Here is an 18,726-nt window from a genome sequence, read left to right on the forward strand (position 1 = left end):
TCAAAGTAGGTGAGCTAACAGGAGAGGCACAGGCAAGACTGGGGCATGAAGTGCCAGGCAGAACAGGAAGGGGATACACTGACAGCCCCACCTGCTGGCACCAGGTTATCTTTTCAAAAGTGTAATGCACAACCTTACTTTGGGAACAAAAGCAATCATCTGTGGGGCAGCAAGAAAAAGCTCAGGGGGCCACTTGCTGAGGGGCAGAGGTCAGGTCCAGGAGAAACAAGAGACAGTGGTGAAGAAAAAAAGCAAGTGAAGCAGACACCTGAAGGCATCATCACATCTGAAGGAACACTGAATCCATAAACATGCTTCCAGCTCCGCTTAGAGTGACTTGCGGGTAAATTCTACAAGAAACACAGTTTTATGCAAGAATTTCAGATGCAAGAACCTCCTTCCCATATTTAACTTTGAAGAGGGGCTAAATTAAAATCACTAGAGGAGATTCACTTCATGTGATCACATTTTTATGACCCTGAGAAACCAAGGCTTTCATTTATTTAGTGTAAAAGGCAGCATTACGTTTTGCTGTCAGCCATACTCCAGGGGGGAAGGAACAAAGCAACTCTGCGAGTACTTTGCTCAGGCTTGAAGAAAGGCACACAGCACTTCCTCAGCTTATTTGAGGCTGGAAGGCACAAAAATCAATACGGACAGAGCAAAAGCTCAAATTGCCACCGCTTAGTTTTCTTTTCTTTTCCTAATTAAATAATCTCATTTGCTTCTGGAGCTTCCTTATTCAACCTAATGAAATATTATCTCTGATATTCCAGTTTTTTAGGCAGTAGAGAGTTACTGGGAACCAGCCCAGGGTATCAGTTAAGAATACAGACTCTGGACCCAGACGGCCGAGCTCAAAGTACACTGAGCCACTTTGTGACTTTGAACATAACTTCTCTGTGTCTCAGTTTTCTCCTTTGTAAAAGGGTAATGATGATAGGAATAAATGGATTATTATAAACAAAGCTCTTCAGAACAGTGCCTGGCACAGAGTGGGTGCTATTGAAGGGTATATCACCATTATGATTGTGATTTGCATGGTAGAGCACAGAAATTAAGAGCATGAATTCTGGCATCCGGCGGTCAGTTCGAACGCTAGCTGCACCTCTAAGGTTATTTAATCCTTCTAAACCTCACTTGAAATACTCCACTTGGCATCTGCAGCACAACTTCTTCTTGGTTCTCTTGATTCTTCCCTGCAGCTTCGCCTCAAACTCCTTTGCTGTTTCCTTCTCATTTTCCTGACCTTGAATGTGGAGCCAGGCCTTGGGCTGCTTTCCTATTCACACTCATTGCCTAATGTTCTTCTCAGGGTCCACGGCTTTAAAGTGCATTTATACTCTGATGATTCAGTAAAGTTGCAGGATACAAAATCAACATACAAAAATCAGTTGCATTTCTATATAACAATCCAAAGAAAACAATCCCATTTACAATAGTATCAAAAAGAATAAAATACTTAGGAATAAATTTAACCAAGGAGGCAAAAGACTTGTACATTAAAAACTACAAAACATAGCTGAAAGAAATTAAAGGAGAGACAGACAAATGGAGAGATATCTCATATTCATGGATTGGAAGATTTAATATTGTTAAAATGTTCACACTATCCAAAGTGAGCTACACATTCAATGCAATCCCTATCAAAATCCCAATGGCATTTTTCACAGAAATAGAAAAACCAATCCTAAAATTCATATGGAACCACAAAGGACTCTGAATAGCCAAAATAACATGGAGAAAATGAACAAAGCTGGAGGAGTCACATCTACTGATTGCAAAACATATTACAAAGCTACAATAATCAAAACAGTATGGTACTGGCATAAACACAGACACACAGACAAATGGAACAGAATAGAAACCCAGAAATAAATCCACATATATATAGTCAACTGATCTTTGACAAAGGCATCAAGGAGGCACAATGGGGAAAAGATAGTCTCTTCAACAAATGGTGCTGTTATTCACGTGCAAAAGAATAAAACTGGACCCTTATCTTACACTATACACAAAAATCAACTCAAAATAGACTTAAAAATCAACTTAAACGTAAGACCTGAAACTGTAAAACTCCTAGAAGAAAACATAGGGGAAAAGCTGCCTGACATTGGTCTTAGCAATGATTTCTTAAATATGACATCAAAAGCACAGGCAACAAAAGCAAAAATAGATAAGTGGGCCTACATCAAACTAGAAAATTTCTACACAGCAAAGGAAACAATCAACAGAGTGAAAAGGCAACCTACAGAATGGGAAAAATATCTGCAAACCATATATCTGATAAGAGGTTAACATCCAAAATACAAAAGGAACTCTAACAACTCAACTGCAAAAAACCAAATAACCTGATTAAAAAATGGAGAAAGGATTTGAATAGATATTTCTCAAAAGACGATATATAAATGGCCAACAGGTATATGAAAAGATGCTTAACATTACTTATCATCGGGGAAATGCAAATCAAAACCACAATGAGATATCACTTCATACTTGTTAGGATGGCCATTATTAAAAAAAAAAGGAAAGAAAAGAAAAGAACAAGTATTGTTGAGGATGTGGAAAAACTGGAACCCTGTGCACTATTAGTGGGAGTGTAAAATGTTGCAGCCGCTATGGAAAACAGCATGGAAGTTCCTCAAAAAATTAAAAATAGAACTACCATATGATCCAGCAATCTCACTCTGGGTATTTATCCAAAAGAACTGAAATCAGGATCTCAGAGACACAGCCGCACTCCCATGTTCACTGCAGCATTATTCACTGCAGCATTATAGCCAAGAGGGGGAAACAAACTAAATGTCATCGACAGATGAATGGATAAAGAAAATGTAGTATATACATGCAATGGAATATTATTTAGCCATAAAAAGAAGGAAATCCTGTCAGATGCTACAACATGGATGAACCTTGAGGACATCATGCTACACGAAATAAGTCAGTCACAGAAGGACAAACACTGGTTGGTTCCACTTATATGAGATATCTGAAGTAGTCAAATTCATAGAAGTAGAAAGTAGAATGGCGGTTGCCAGGGGCTGGGGGAAGAGGGAAATGAGGATTTACTGTTCAATGAGTATGACGTTTCAGTCGTTCAAGATGAAAAAGTTCTAGGGATATGGTATACAACAGTGTGCTTACAGTTAACAATATTGTACTGTACATGTAAAAATGTTAACTTTTCAATAAATGGTGCTGGAACGGGATATCCACATGAACAAAAATGAATCTAGACACAGATCTTATACCCTTCACAAAAATTAACTCAAAATGGATCACAGACCTAAATGTAAAATATAAAACTATAAAACTCCTAGAAGATAACATAGGAGAAAGTCTAGATGACTTTGGGTATGGTGATAACTTTTTATTTGTTTATTTATTTTTTATTTTTTTCTGAGGAAGATCAACCCTGAGCTAACATCCACGCTAATCCTCCTCTTTTTGCTGAGGACGACCGGCTCTGCGCTAACGTCTATTGCCAATCCTCCTCCTTTTTTTTTTTTTTTCCCCAAAGCCCCAGTAGATAGTTGTATGTTATAGTTGCACATCCTTCTAGTTGCTGTATGTGGGACGCAGCCTCAGCATGGCCAGAGAAGCAGTGCGTCAGTGCACGCCCGGGATCTGAACCCGGGCCGCCAGTAGCGGAGTGCGCGCACTTAACCGCTAAGCCACGGGCCCGGCCCTGGTGATGACTTTTTAGACACAACACTAAAGACATGATCCACGAACAAAATAACTAATAAGCTAGACTTCGTTAAAATTAAAAAACTTATGCTCTGCAAAAGATAACATCAAGAGAATGAGAAGACAAGCCACAGACTGGGAGAAAATATTTGCAAAAGACACATCTGATAAAGGACTTATATCCAAAATATACAAAGAGCTCTTTAAAACTCAACAATAAGAAAACGAATAACCCAATTAAAAAACGGGAAAAGATCTGAACAGACACCTCACCAAAGAAGATATACAGATGGTAAATAAGCATATGAAAAGATACTCAACATCATATGTCATTAGGGAACAGCAAATTAAAACAAGAAGATATCATTACATACCTATTAGAATGGCTAAAATCCAAAAAAACTGACAATAACAAATGCTAACAAGGATTATAGAAACAAGAACTCTCATTCATTGCTGATGGGAATGCAAAATGGTACAGCCACTTTGGGAGACAGTTTGGGAGCCTCTTATAAAACTAAACATAGTCTTACCAAACAATCCAGCAATTGCACTCTTCGGTATTTACCCAAATGAACTGAAAACTTACATCCACACAAAAACCTGCACATGGATGTCTACAGCAGCTTTATTCATAATTGCCAACAATGTGGAAGTCACAAAGATGTCCTCCAGTAGGTGAATGGATAAACTGCAGTACATCAAGACAACATAATATTATTCAGCACTAAAAAGAAATGATCTATCAAGCCGCAAAAAGACATGGAGGAACCTCAAAGGCATATTACTAAGTGAAAGAACCCAATCTGAAAAGGCTACATACTATACGATTTCAAGAATATGACATTCTGGAAAAGCCAAAACTATAAACTGTAAAAGGATCAGTAGTTAGCAGGGGGTGGGGGTGGGGGTATGAATAGGTAGAGCACACAGGATTTTTAGGGCAGTGAAAATACTCTTTATGATACTATAATGATGGATACATGTCATTATACATTGTTCAAACTCATAGAATGTACAATACCAAGGGTGAATTGTAATATAAATTGTGGACTTTGGGTGATTATGATGTGTCAATGCAGGTTCATCAGTTGTAACAAATGTACCACTCTGGTGTAGGATATTGATGATGGGGGAGGCTATGTATGTGTAGGGGCAGGCGGTATATAGGAAATCTCTGTACCTAATTCTTAATTTTATTGTGAACCTAAAACTGTTCCAAAAAATAAAGTCTTAAAAAATGTTAAGAGGATAGATCTCATGTTATGTATTATTTTATTTTATTTTATTTATTTATTTTTCCCCCCCTAAGCCCCAGTAGATAGTTGTATGTCATAGTTGCACATCCTTCTAGTTGCTGTACGTGGGACGCGGCCTCAGCATGGCCGGAGAAGCGGTGCGTCGGTGCGCGCCCGGGATCTGAACCTGGGCCGCCAGCAGCGGAGCGCGCGCACTTAACCGCTAAGCCACGGGGCCGGCCCTGTGTTTTTTTTTAAACACAAAAAATATATGTATATCCAGAATTTGACACTTCTCACTGCTGCCACCCTGGCCCAAGGCGCCACCACCTACTCCCTAGATTACTGTAATATTCTCTAAACAGGTCTCCTTGCTCCCACCCTGTCCCCTACAGTTCATTTTCCATTAAGCAGCCAGAGTGGTTCTTCACCTCCCTTGAAGCACAATCCAAAGTTCTTCCTACAGCCTACAAGACCCTTTGTGATGTGGCCCACTGATATTTCTCTCACTCCATCTCCTACCTTCCTCACTCACCTGTTGTGGTCCAGCTGCACTGGCTTCTTTGCTGTTCCTAGAAACACCACGTATGCTGCCACTAGAGGGCCTCTGTACTTGCTGTTCCTGCTGCATGGTATTCTCGTCCTCAAGATATATCCCACTCATCTCCAAGACACTGAAGGAGAGAAATGAAACATAAATTGATAAACAAACAAATATACCAGGGTGAAAATTAAGGTAACAAAGAATAAAGCAGGTTAAATAGACAGAGAAGGCATGGGTACAATTTAATGTGGCTTACTCTCACTCACTTTAGATCTCCTCTCAAATGTCAAATCACCACAGAGACTTTCCCTGAGTATCCTACACTAAATTGCATCTATGCATTCTCTATGCACTTAACCTGCTCGTTCTTTGTCATAATATTTTCACACAGATTGTTTATTGGTTTGTGTTTTCTTCCTCCCCTCCACACGCATGATCATAAATACCATAAGAGCAAGAGTAGTGCCTGGGACAGAGTAGGCACTCAGTAAATATTTAATGTTAAATGAACAAAGTCCTATACTAGCTATCTATAGACTCGTAACAAACTACCCCAAAGCTTTGTAGCTTAAAACAACAACCATTTTGGGGCCGGCCCCGTGGTGTAGTGGTTAAGTGTGCGCTCTCCGCTGCTGGCAGCCTGGGTTTGGATCCCGGGTGGGCACCACGCACCACTTGTCAGGCCATGCTGTGGCGGCATCCCATATAAAGTAGAGGAAGATGGGCATGCATGTTAGCTCAGGGCCAGTCTTCCTCAGCAAAAAGAGGAGGATTGGCATGGATGTTAGCTCAGGGCTGATCTTCCTTACACACACACACACACACACACACACACACACAAAACAATAATAAAAAAAAAAAACACCACCATTTTATTCTATCTAATGACTTTGTGGATCAGAAAATCAGTCAGGGCTTGGCTGAGTGGATTCTTCTGTTTTAGGTATTATTGAGAGAGGTTATTCAGTGATATCAGCTGGTGGATGCACTTGGTAGAGGGTCCAAGAAGGCTTCGCCTACATGTCTGGTACTTTGGAGGGGATAGCTGCAAGGATGGGCACAGCTGGGACCACAGTCTAGAGCACCTACACATAATTTCTTTACCACAGCAGTCTCAGAATAGTCAGACTTCTTACATGGTGGTTCAGGGTTCCAAGAACACATGTTCCAGCAAAAAGAGTGGCAACTGCACGGCCTTTTATAACTCAACTTTGGAAGTCATAGAGGATCAATTCTACCATGCTCTATTTGGTTGAAGCAGTCATAAGCCCATCCATATTCAAGGGAAGGGGAGAGAGATCCCATCTTTTAATAAGAGGAGTGTTGAAGAATTTGCAGCCATATTTCAGATTGCTACAACCCCATACCTCACAGTACAGAGCTTTGGGCCTACTAGGTATTCAGGAAACTTTGGTTGACTCAAAATGGAATTACAAAATGGGATTTTCAACTAAGGTACTATAACTAGAAGAGAGAACAGTTTGGTTCTTTAATACAGGGGGTTATAAAAAATAATTAATTTTAAATGGTCTACATAATTTCAAAACCAAAAAACTAAACATCAAACTCAAAACAGACCATCTATGAGGGGCTCACCAATAGACTGGACATAGCTGAGGAAAGAATCAGTGAGCTTGAGGATATGTCAGTACAAATTTCCCAAACTGAAATGCAAAGAGAAGGAAGAATGAAAAAAAAATGGGACAGAACATCCAAGAATTGTAGGATAATTACAAAGGGTGTAACATACAAGTAATGGGAATACCAGAAGGAGGAGAAAGAGAGAAAGGAGCAGAAGGAATATTTGAAGTAATAATGGCTAAGAATTTTCCGAAGTTAACAACATATACCACCAAACTACAGATCCAGGAAGCTCAGAGAACACCAAGTAGGATAATTACCCAAAAAATCTACACCTAGGAATATCACAAAAATCCTTAAAGTATATGCACCTAACAACAGAGCATTGAAATACACAGGCAAAAAGTGATAGAACTGCAAGGAGAAATAGATAAAGCCACTATTATAGTTGAATATTTAGTCACCTCTGTCGGTGACTAACATATCCAGCAGGTAAAAAGCAGCAAGGATATAGCTAAACTGAATAGCACCATTAAATTGGATCTAATCGACATTTATAAGATACTTCATCCAACAACAGCAAAATACACATGGTCACATGGAACGTTTGCTAAGACAAACCACATTCTGGGCCATAAAACACACCTCAACAAAGTTACAAGAACAGAAGTCATAGAAAGTATGTTCTCAGACCACAACAGAATTAAACTGAGATCAATAACAGAAATATAGCTAGGAAATCTCAAAATATTTGGAGATTAAACAACACACTCCTAAACACATGGGTAAAAGAGGAAGTCTCAGAAGAAATTTAAAAATATTTTGAACTGAACGAAAATGAAAATACAACTTATCAAAATTTGTGGGATGCAGTGAAAGCAGTGCTTCCAGGGAAATTTATAGCACTGAATGCACACATTAGAAAAGAAGAAAGCTCTAAAAGTCAATAATCAAAGCTCCCACCTTAGGAAACTAGAAAAGAGAAGAGCAAATTAAATTCAAAGTGAGCAGAAGAAAAGAAGTAATAAAATTTAGAGCAGAAACCAATGAAATTGAAAATAGGCAAACAATAAAGAAAATCAAAAGACAAAAAGCTGGTTCTCTGGGGAAAAACCCAACAAAATGGATAAACCTCTAGCCAGGTTTATTAGTCTGCTCAGGTTGCCATAACAAAATATCACAAATTGGGTGATTTAGACAACAAAAATTTATTTTTTGCAATTCTAGAGGCAGGGAAGTCCAAGATCAAGGTGTCAGCTGATTTGGTTCCTAGTGAGACTTGCAGATGGCCACCTCTCACTGTGTCCTCACATGGCAGAGAAAGAAAGCTCTGGTGTCTCTTCCTCTTCTTTTAAGAGACCAGCCCTATTGGATAACGGCTTCACCCTTATGATCTCATTTAATCTTTATCATCTCCTCATAGGCAATCTCATTTAAAGCTCAGGGTCCTCTTCCAAGTTCACTGGTTGTTGGCAGAATTCAGGTCCTCGTGGCTATAGGACTGAGGCCCTCAGCTCCCACAGGGCACATACCATCGTCTGCCACGTGGCCTTCATCATAAGATGGCAAGTTTGCTTCTTCAGGTGAACAGGAGAGTATCTCAGCTGCTTTGAATCTGATTTCAGTAAGTGCCCAGTCCCTTTTAAAGGTTGATCTGTTTAGGTCTGGCCCACCCCGAACAATTCCTTTTTGATTACCTCAAAGTCAACTGATTTGGGGACTTTCATTATGTTTGCAAAATTCTTTACCTCTGTCACGTAACATAGCCTAATCACAGAAAGGAAATCCTTCAAACTCACAGTCCTGCCCACACGCAAAGTGAGGGGATTATACAGAGTGTACATCAGGGGGCAGGAACCTCAGGGGCCATCTCAGAATTCTGCCCACCAGTGTATACAATTAATCCTGATGAAACTAATGATGTCAGATTAATTCTCCTAAATCAAGTTACTCACCATACCACTCTTCTCTTAAAATAACCTTCAATAGTTCTGGAAAACACAGAGAAGGAACTTTAAATTCTTTACCCTGATATTCAAGGTCTTTCTCAAACATGACCCAGGCAACATTTTAAACCTTTACTCCAACAAGCCCTGCTCAATGAGCCCTTAGTCACACGCTTTGCTCTGCCCTCCCACGCCCTTTGTGTTCTCTGTATCTGCATTCCTTCTTGCACTCTTCCTCCAGACCTCATTCACTCCTTTCCCTCCTCCTTCTTATTCAAGCCTTTACAGCCTTCAAGATGCTGCATCAACACCCCGGGATAAAACCTTTCCTGACCCTTTTGACTCACACTGAGGTTATCTTCATTTGAATTTGTCCTCAAGTACTGTGGTGGATTGCAAAAAGCAACCGTAATCTTCCCATTCCTGTGTGCAATCATTTGCAATGTGACTTTGCCACTCATCCCATCAAGAGGTGGATTATATTTTTTCACCTCTTGACTCTAGGCTGGGTCCTGTGACTTTCTTTAGCCAATGGGACATGAGCAAACCTGACACAAGCAGACACTTTAAAGCATTTGTGCACTGGGGCTTGCCCTCTTGCTGTGCTGGGAACCCTGCTACCACCACCAGGTGACTGAGGTTGGACTACTCTACTGGACGATAAGGGACACCTGGCCAAATAATTCTTGTAGCCCCAAATGACACTGGGCCAACCACCTGGCACCTGAAAAATAATAAATGTCTGGTGTTTTAGGTCATGAAGCTTTGTACCAATGTTTGCAGCAAACTACTCTTTAACAATGAGATTCAAGGTCCTCCTTTTTAACAACATTGCTTTTACTCAGCTTCATTCTAATATGCTTCCTTGTGAGAAATGTGAATTATAGCTTGCAATGAAGGAACTGTGCAGGAAGCACAAGCTGGTCTTCAATTATCTGGAAATATCCATGGGGGTGGGTCATGAACCTTCTCAAAGATGCTTGGCTTTTAAACAGAGAAGCAATCCATATGTCCATCAACAGATGAATGGATAAACAAAATGTGGTATATCCATACACTGGAATATTATTTAGCCTAAAAAGGAATGAAGTTCTGATACCTGCTACAACATGGATGAATCTTGAAAATGTTATGTGAATTGAAATAGACCAAAAGGACAAATATATAAGGGGGACAAAAAAGTTTTGGAAATAGGTAGTGGTGATGGTTGTACAATATCATGAACATAATTAACGTCACTAAATTGTACACTTAAAAATGGAAAATTTTATGTTATATACATTTTAACACAGCATTTAAATATTAATAATATAATATGCCAAAAACTCTTGAATTATACACTTTAAATGGGTGGATTGTATGGTACGTGAATTATATCTCAATAAAGCTGTTAAAAAGTTTTTTTAAATAAAACAAACAAAAAACAAGAGAAAACACCACCAAAAGTCACCCTTGATTTCACTTTTCTCCTCAGATGGAAACTACGCTGCATACTGCACATCTATTTTCCCTTCACTGCCAGGAAGCTTAAGACCAAGTTTTATGTTCAAGGTCAGCAACTCAGCTGGCACATAGATGTGCTCAAACATAGTATCTATCATCATTCTCATCAAATCAGAGGTTCCGCTTTCCTGTTCAGATCCTTCTATGTGTCTTCCTTTGTCCCATCTCTCGATCTTTGTTAACTAAAATTCATTCAAGTGACTTTTCTCCAGGCCCCCAACAGACCCTAAAGTAAACTGAGATAATGAACCTTTGAGGTCATAGTATTAGCTCTGTAAATATGACACTATAGTCTCAGATGAATAATTAACCCTCAGAGCAAGGAGAAGAGCTCATGCTAAAGAGGAAATAAGAGAACGCAGCGCCTCAAAAGCGGTGAGGATGTCAGCAGTTTAACCAGGATCATTTAAACCACCTTCAACCTATTCCTGGGTAGTACTTTTTTTTTTGTTTTGTTTATTTATTTATTTATTTTTTCCCCCAAAGCCCCAGTAGATAGCTGTATGTCATAGATGCAAATCCTTCTAGTTGCTGTATGTGGGACACGGCCTCAGCATGGCCCGAGAAGCGGTGCGTCAGTGTGCGCCTGGGATCCGAACCTGGGCCGCCAGCAGCGGAGTGCGCGCACTTAACCGCTAAGCCACAGGGCCGGCCCCTGGGTAGTACTTTTACCACAGAAAAATCAATGGGCTCAAATTTGGTAACAGACAGAAAACAACCATTGCTGACTGACCTTTCATCCTGGGACCATTCCATTAGGACAAACTATTCAAAAATTCCCCAAATGCCCATATTTTCTAACAAATTTTGGAAAACTATATCCCAAAATTCTGAGGAACTTGGCTTTAAGATCATAGGAAAAAGTCAGTCATATAGGAGAAGGAGAGAGAGAACATTCTTAATTCTATACACATACCCAACTTTTTTCATCTCAGAAAAAGCCTGAGTCCTGGGTAAGTACGCTAGTCCCCCAGTTAATCCACCAAACTACTTACTTGTCCAATGAATTGCTATAAAAAGAAGCCTACAAATACGAAACCCAAAACAGATACATTCTATCTCTAGTAATAAAGTTTCTGATGATGTAGTATATAATACCTGTACCTCTTTGACGAGAGAAGTATTCTTACTAGAAAAATCCAATGGGGGGCCAGCCCGGGGGCACAAGCGGTTAAGTGCATGCGCTCCGCTGCGGCGGCCCGGGGTTCGCTGGTTTGGATCCCGGGCGCGCACTGACGCACCACTTGTCAAGCCATGCTGTGGCGGCGTCCCATATAAAGTGGAGGAAGATGGCCATGGATGTTAGCCCAGGGCTAGTCTTCCTCAGCAAAAAGAGGAGGATTGGCAGATGTTACCTCAGGGCCGATCTTCCTCACACACACACAAAAAAATCCATTTGGCTTGCCACTCTAATAAATCAAATTTCCCAATGACAGGAACCATGTTGGTTCTTCCATCCACAGTACAAGTACTTTGTACTTGGATGTGCTATTAATAAATATTTCTTGAACATCACTTTAAAGTCAATCAGACTATAAATTAAAATTTTCACCATAAGTAGATAATGAATGGTAAGAGGCAATACATTAAAGGTGCAACGCTGCTCTAAAAGAGAACATATCCCCTCATATACAAGGATGCCCACTTGGCTTTTCACTGTTGCTGGGACTGTTGGAAAGAAAGAGTGATGGCATCACAGTGTAACAGAAAATTCTAGTGGTGGCATGTGGGTTGGGGAGGCAGGCTGTATGGAAGGTCTGCCCCAACGGCCTCCGTGTCATTCCTATGCCCCTAGCCTTGATTTCCTCATTTTTAAAAGGTGAGATCTACCTTAGTTTGTTACGTAGGTTCCTTCCACTCCTAAAAGAGATTTGATGCTATTAGAGTTATTTTTCATTGCAGAATTGGTTTTCAACAGTTTCCATGTTTTCTACACAATTCCACCTAGTACCTCCAATCAATAATAAAAAATTATACATGAGCTTTCATGAGTTGGATATTATAATAAGTGCTCAAAATGTATAACACTGATGTTGTTCCTATTTAACATTAAAGATTCCAGTGTCCTCATATTTACATTCAGAAAAGGAAAGCTGGCTTAGATATACACTTAGAAGAACTTATTAACTCATATTTAATCGTATGACAAAAATGACACCATGACAAGGGATATTAGGATTAAGCAAATTAATTAGATACAAAGTTCCTAGCCTCTAAAGCTGAATTCCTAGTAAGTTTAACCGTTTGTCACCTTCTGTGTTACCACAACTTCAAAATGATTTGTTTTCTTAAAAGGCTGGAGGGTAGGGGTGGGGGGAATGACTTATGAATTAACCAGGGATTGTTTGGATATAATTATAAACTGCAAATCACCATGATTTCAATGATATTCAGACTTTTAAAGCTATTTTATAAAAAAAGAAAAGAAAGCAAATTAGACCTTTGCTAAGAGATTATTTATGAGTAAGGAACTTATACATTCATGACTGAGTGTTCGACAATACATTCCCAGTGGAATGATCTCTAAAAACGTCTATAATTAAAAACAGAATAGTAAAAAAAAATTCAATGGCTTACTCTCTTGTTGGTGAGTTAGTGGAGGATTCCTTTTTTGAATCAGGAGAGCTTAGAGTTTGCAAAATACAATTATGTTTTTCGGTGGATAGGGCACCTCTTTCTTGCTCAGAGTGGATTAATTTTAAGGCCTCTATTCCATCTTCTCCCTCCATCTTGTCACTCGGATCTGGCTGTGGTTCTGGACTCTCTAAAATCAGACCATCTTCACTTACGGCAACTGTGAGGTCACTGCTGCTGCTCAGACTTTCCTCTTCCTGCTGTTGCTGCATTTTCCTGAAGGGCTTCTGTGCCTCGGGGTCCCCGTGAGGAGGATGATCTGGAAGAGGGGATATGAAGAGACTACTGATCACTAAGTGCAGGGAGAAGCGAGGTAAGACGTTCCACCTCACAGAATGGGATTATTCATCAGTTAAAACATGTAGAAACAATACATGATTAATTACAGTATTTAAAAACTCATTAAAAATATTTTATTAAATATATTAAAAATATAACAATGAGTTTAAAAATCAGAGAATTCGCTTGTAAGAATATTTCCACATACATATTTAAGAATTCATTAGAATGGAATTTGTTGGCAAAGTCACCACTGTACTTTGTTTTTTGACAAAAGATAAAATTAGAGAGTACACTTTGTTCTTACATAAGACCACTACCACCCAGAAAAACTAAATACCAACAAAAATCAGCAAACAATCTCAGCCTCTCACCCCACCTGAGAAACCTTCCTGAGCAGAATGCTTCTCTTGAGAACACTTACTTTCAGATGCACAGTATTCTGAGACTGATATCGGAGCGACTGGTAGTCTGGCACTGTCTTCCTTGACTTCAATATGTTCCCGTGTCAGTATTTCTCCCTCTGATGCCCCTGATCTGCTGGAACTGTCACACTTTAAATCAGTGGTTCTGCTTCCTGGACGTAATCTTCCCCGTAACAGGGAATGGAGTTCAGCAGACTTTTTGCTTTCAGATAAATTACTCTTGCCGTGACGTGAGTTGCTTCCTATCTCCAAGCAATGAGTCTGTTCCTCCTCAGACAATGGGCTGGCTGTGACTGGCGTTTTCTCACCAATCTGAAGAGATGTCCTTCCATCTATTTTGTCAGACTTATTTAAGCACTGTGTGCCACTATTAGTGCAGACTACATAGCTGTCTGTCACATCACTGCTCTGGGCTGTCTGTTGCTGTGAACGTGGGTCAAGAATTGTTCTGAAGTTCTTCGTGGGTTGGGGAGATTTCTGCTCTGTACTAACATCTCCAGCGCTTGAGATGGCTGACATCTGGCGGCCCATAAAGATTGTTGCTGGTTGATACAATCCTCTTGACACAGCTGTCCCCAAGTTAATCCCTGCCTGCATTGCAACCTGCAGCACCAAAAGAGACGTGAGTTAAATGTATTGTGTATGAACAATTAGGTTGTTTAGGTTGTTTTCAGAAATGAAATGAGGAAAAGGAAGCATCACCATTGAAATCAACAGCTACCATGTTTATAAAACTCATGGCTTCCTACAAAATGAATGAGCAAAAAACTGGTATAGTCCATACTCTTTAATTTTAAAAACAGTGTTGGTTCACAAAGCAAATATTGTCAAGGAACTATGGAATCTATATTTTTCAAAAAGAAATGCATACATTGCACAACTATGTGAATGTACTTAACGCCACTGAATTGTACACTTAAATGTGGTTAAGATGGTAAATTTTATGTTATGTATATTTTAGCACAAGCAAAAAAAAAAAAGCTGTGAGTTCTAGCCACTTTCCTCAGAGATGCTCAGATTTGATGGAGCTAGGAAGGTACCTGATGGAAAAAAAAAAAAAAGGGAGAGGGAGAGAAAGAGATGCATACAAAGGACTACCAGAGGTTTCAAAACTCTATTTCTGGTAATATGTGTAATATAAAAAACCCTCCAATAATAACATTCAAGATTGCATTATAATATTCTGCATATGTGCAAACAGCCATAATTTCTAGTCAACCTCAAATAACAACAACAGTTTTTCCTGAACATTTTCAAATAATTTTAAATACATTTAAAGCAATTTAAATTTACTGGCACGTCTATCAGGAGAATGAACATTGTCTCTTCCTTGAAAAGAGAGAGGGGAGGGGAGAGGTGGAAAAAGAAACAGAAGCAATTGGTTCAGTGGCTTGATCAAGGACGCACAGTGGGAAGCAGAACTGGAAGTAACAACCCTGAAGCCTTGAGGAATTTAAGTGCTTTTCTTCCAAAGAGACCAAAGCATCTCCACATATACAGTAGCATTTAGTTCACAGAGCCCTACAGAATAGATGGGGAGACATATTTGCACCCCTTTTCTGCATATGGAAAAACTGAGGCCCAAATGTTCAGACAGAAAATGCCATAAACACAGCTGAAACAGAATCAGGTGTTGCTTCTCTTCAAATATACCATCTCTTCTATTCCAAAAAATAAAAGAAACAACTTTGATGTTAAAAACAAATGAACAGAGATGTCAGAGAAAATGGTAGAATAAGAACCTCTCAAAATTCTATGTTTCATAAAAGAAACAGTGACACTGGAAAACATCTTCGACACTGGAAAATAACTTAGAATTCTGGAGATTAACCACAGGCTTGCAGCAATCAGGGGAGCATTTACTCAAGAAAAACAACTGAATCTTGGTAGGAACAGTACACTTTATGGTGCTTTATCTTGTCCTATTCTCATTTCCCCCTCTTCAGGTCTGCGGTAACTTTGAAAATCCACAGCCTGTAACCCAGCAGTCTAACAGCTACTGGAAAGAGTGGAAAAGAGATGGAATTCCTTCAACACCCCATTCTCAGAGAACTGTCATTACGTGACTTATCTGGTGGTTTCCTGGAAGGCTACACTCACAAGACTGTCTTTTTTTGACTTGACTTGAAGCTCACACAGTGCAAAAAGCCTTCTCCTTGGGGGTATTTGTCAAAAATAATCAGAGACAGGGGCCGGCCCAGTGGCGCAGGCGGTTAAGTGCACGCACTCTGCTGCGGCAGCCCGGGGTTCGCCGGTTCGGATCCCCAGCATGCACCGACGCACTGCTTGTCGAGCCATGCTGTGGCGGCGTCCCATATAAAGTGGAGGAAGATGAGCACGGATGTTAGCTCAGCGCCAGTCTTCCTCAGAAAAAAGAGGAGGATTGGCATCAGATGTTAGCTCAGGGCTGATCTCCCTCACAAAAAAAAAAAAAAAAAAAAAAAAATCAGAGACAATTGTTTAACATCAAAGCTGTATATAAAAGTTGGGCAGTAGATAACAGTTGGGCAAACAACAGGCTAACTAAAAACCTTAAAAGGAAAAGCTGGTTAACAAGATGTCCACAGGGGGCTTTGAAAAGCTCCAACACACTCCTGGAAATCCAGATGGCCACCTGCACGCTCAGGCCTTGGGCATGCTCAGGAAAAGTCCTGAAAAGGGCCTAAGCTCTCACCTCAGGCTTGCCCGGAGGCTCTGTGCAAGCACTTAGTAAAGGTCAAGGTGGAATTGTAAACTGCCTGGATGAGGGCTGAAGGTGTGCCCGAAGACACACTCAAAGCCCCTTGGCAAAGACTGTGAAACTTACTGGTTTTAGGCATTTCAAAAAACTCTGTCTAATCACCAAGACAAAAAACAACAAATGTTGGAGAGGATGTGGAGAAACAGGAACCCTCATACACAGCTGGTGGGAATGCAAATTGGTGCAACCTCTATGGAAAACGGTATGGAGATTCCTCAAAGAATTAAAAATAGAGATGCCCTATGATCCAGCCATCCCACTACTGGGAATCTATCCAACGAACCTGAAATCAACAATCCAAAGAGGCTTATGCACCCCTATGTTCATTGCAGCATTATTCACCATAGCCAAGAAGTGGAAGCAACCTAAGTGTCCCTCGACTGACAATTGGATTAAGAAAATGTGGTATATATATACAATGGAATACTACTCAGCCATAAAAAAAGACAAAATCGTCCCATTTGCAACAACATGGATGGGCCTGGAGCGTAATATGTTAAGTGAAATAAGCCAGAAAGAGAAAGACAAACACTGTATGATCTCACTCATATGTGGAATATAAACCAACACATGGACAGAGAAAACTGGACTGTGGTTACCAGGGGCAGTGGGGGTGGGGGGTGGGCACAAGGGGTGAAGGGAGTCATATATATGGTGATCGACAAACAAAAATGTACAACCCAATATTTCACAATTTTAGAAACCATTAAAACATCAATTAAAAAAAAAAAGAGAGAGAAACCTCCACAGAAAACCCCCAAAATGAAATGGTAGTCAGAAACACAAAGGAAGAGAAACAATGGAAATATAGATTAGGTGGGATTAAGCCCTCATGTATCAATAATCACTCTAAATGTAAATTGATTGCATTCTCCAATCAACAGACACAGAGTGCTGGGGTGGATTAGAAAACAAGACCCAACAATATGCTGCCTCCAGGAAACACATCTCAGCTCTAAAAACAAACAGGCTCAGAATGAAGGGATGGGAGACAATACTCCAGGCAAATGGCAAATAAAAGAAACTAGGTGTTGCCATACTTATACCAGACAAAGCAGACTTCAAGATAAAAAAGACTATGAGAGACAAAGAGGGGCAGTATATAATGATAAAGGGGACTTTCCACCCAGAGGACATAACACTTATAAAGATATATGCACCTAACACAGCAGCACAAAAGAATATAAAGCAACTATTAATAGACCTAAAGGGAGAAATTAACAGCAACACAATAATAACAGGGGACCTGAACAACCCACTTACATCCATGGATAGATCATGCAGAGAAAGGCAACAAGTAAATAGTGGAATTAAATGAAACATATGATCAGATGAACTTAATTGATATATATAGGGCATACCCTCCTAAAACAGCAGAATACATGTTCTTCTTAAGTGCACATGGAACATTCTCAAAGATAGACCATATGTTGTGAAACAAGGCAAGCCTGAATAAATTTAAGATTGAAATCATATCAAGCCTCTTTTCTGACCACAATGCTATGACACTAGAAATCAACTACAAGAAAAAAGATGGGGAAGTCACAAATACGTGGAGACTAAAGAACACGTGACTGAAGAACCATTGGATCAATGAACAAATCAAAGGAGAAATCAAAAAATACCTGAAGACAAATGAAAATGAAAAGACAACAAAAGAACTCTTACAGGATGCAGCAAAAGCAGTTCTAAGAAGGAAATTCATAGCAATACAAGCGCACCTCAACAAACAAGAAAAATACCAAATAAGTAACCTTAAACTACACCTAATAGAACCAGAAAATGAAGAACAAATGAAGTCCAAAGTCAGCAGAATGAGGGAAATAATAAAAATTAGAGCAGAAATAAATGAAATAAAGACTAAAAAAACAGTAGAAAGGATCAATGAAACAAAGAGCTGGTTCTTTGAGAAGATTGAAACAAAATTGACAGACCCTTAGCCAGACTCACTAAGAAAAAAAGAGAAAAGGCTCAAAGACATAAAATTAGAAATGAAAGAGGAGAAATTACAACAGATACCACAGAAATCCAAAGACAGTTAGAGAATACACTGAACAACTTACATGCCACCAAACAGGATAACCTAAAAGAAATAGATAAATTCTTAGATTCCTACAACCTCCCAAAACTGAATCAAGAAGAAATA

At 39.6% G+C, this 18,726-nt stretch overlaps 1 protein-coding gene across 1 annotated transcript in view; it reads right to left on the reverse strand.

Moving 5' to 3' along the window:
• Positions 1–15,160, reverse strand: part of LOC131403108 (centrosomal protein kizuna-like) — a 39,885-nt gene extending 24,725 nt beyond the window's left edge. Inside the window, exons 1-3 of the mRNA XM_058537455.1 lie at positions 15,134–15,160; positions 13,840–14,443; positions 13,292–13,395 (exon numbers count right to left, since the gene is read on the reverse strand). Of these exons, the coding sequence (XP_058393438.1) occupies positions 13,292–13,395; positions 13,840–14,443; positions 15,134–15,160 (735 nt within the window). The remainder of the gene's footprint in view (positions 1–13,291; positions 13,396–13,839; positions 14,444–15,133) is intronic.
• Between the last annotated feature and the right edge of the window lie 3,566 nt (positions 15,161–18,726).

This window comes from Diceros bicornis, unplaced genomic scaffold, assembly GCF_020826845.1.
Source record: "Diceros bicornis minor isolate mBicDic1 unplaced genomic scaffold, mDicBic1.mat.cur scaffold_55_ctg1, whole genome shotgun sequence".
Taxonomy (NCBI): Eukaryota; Metazoa; Chordata; class Mammalia; order Perissodactyla; family Rhinocerotidae; genus Diceros; species Diceros bicornis.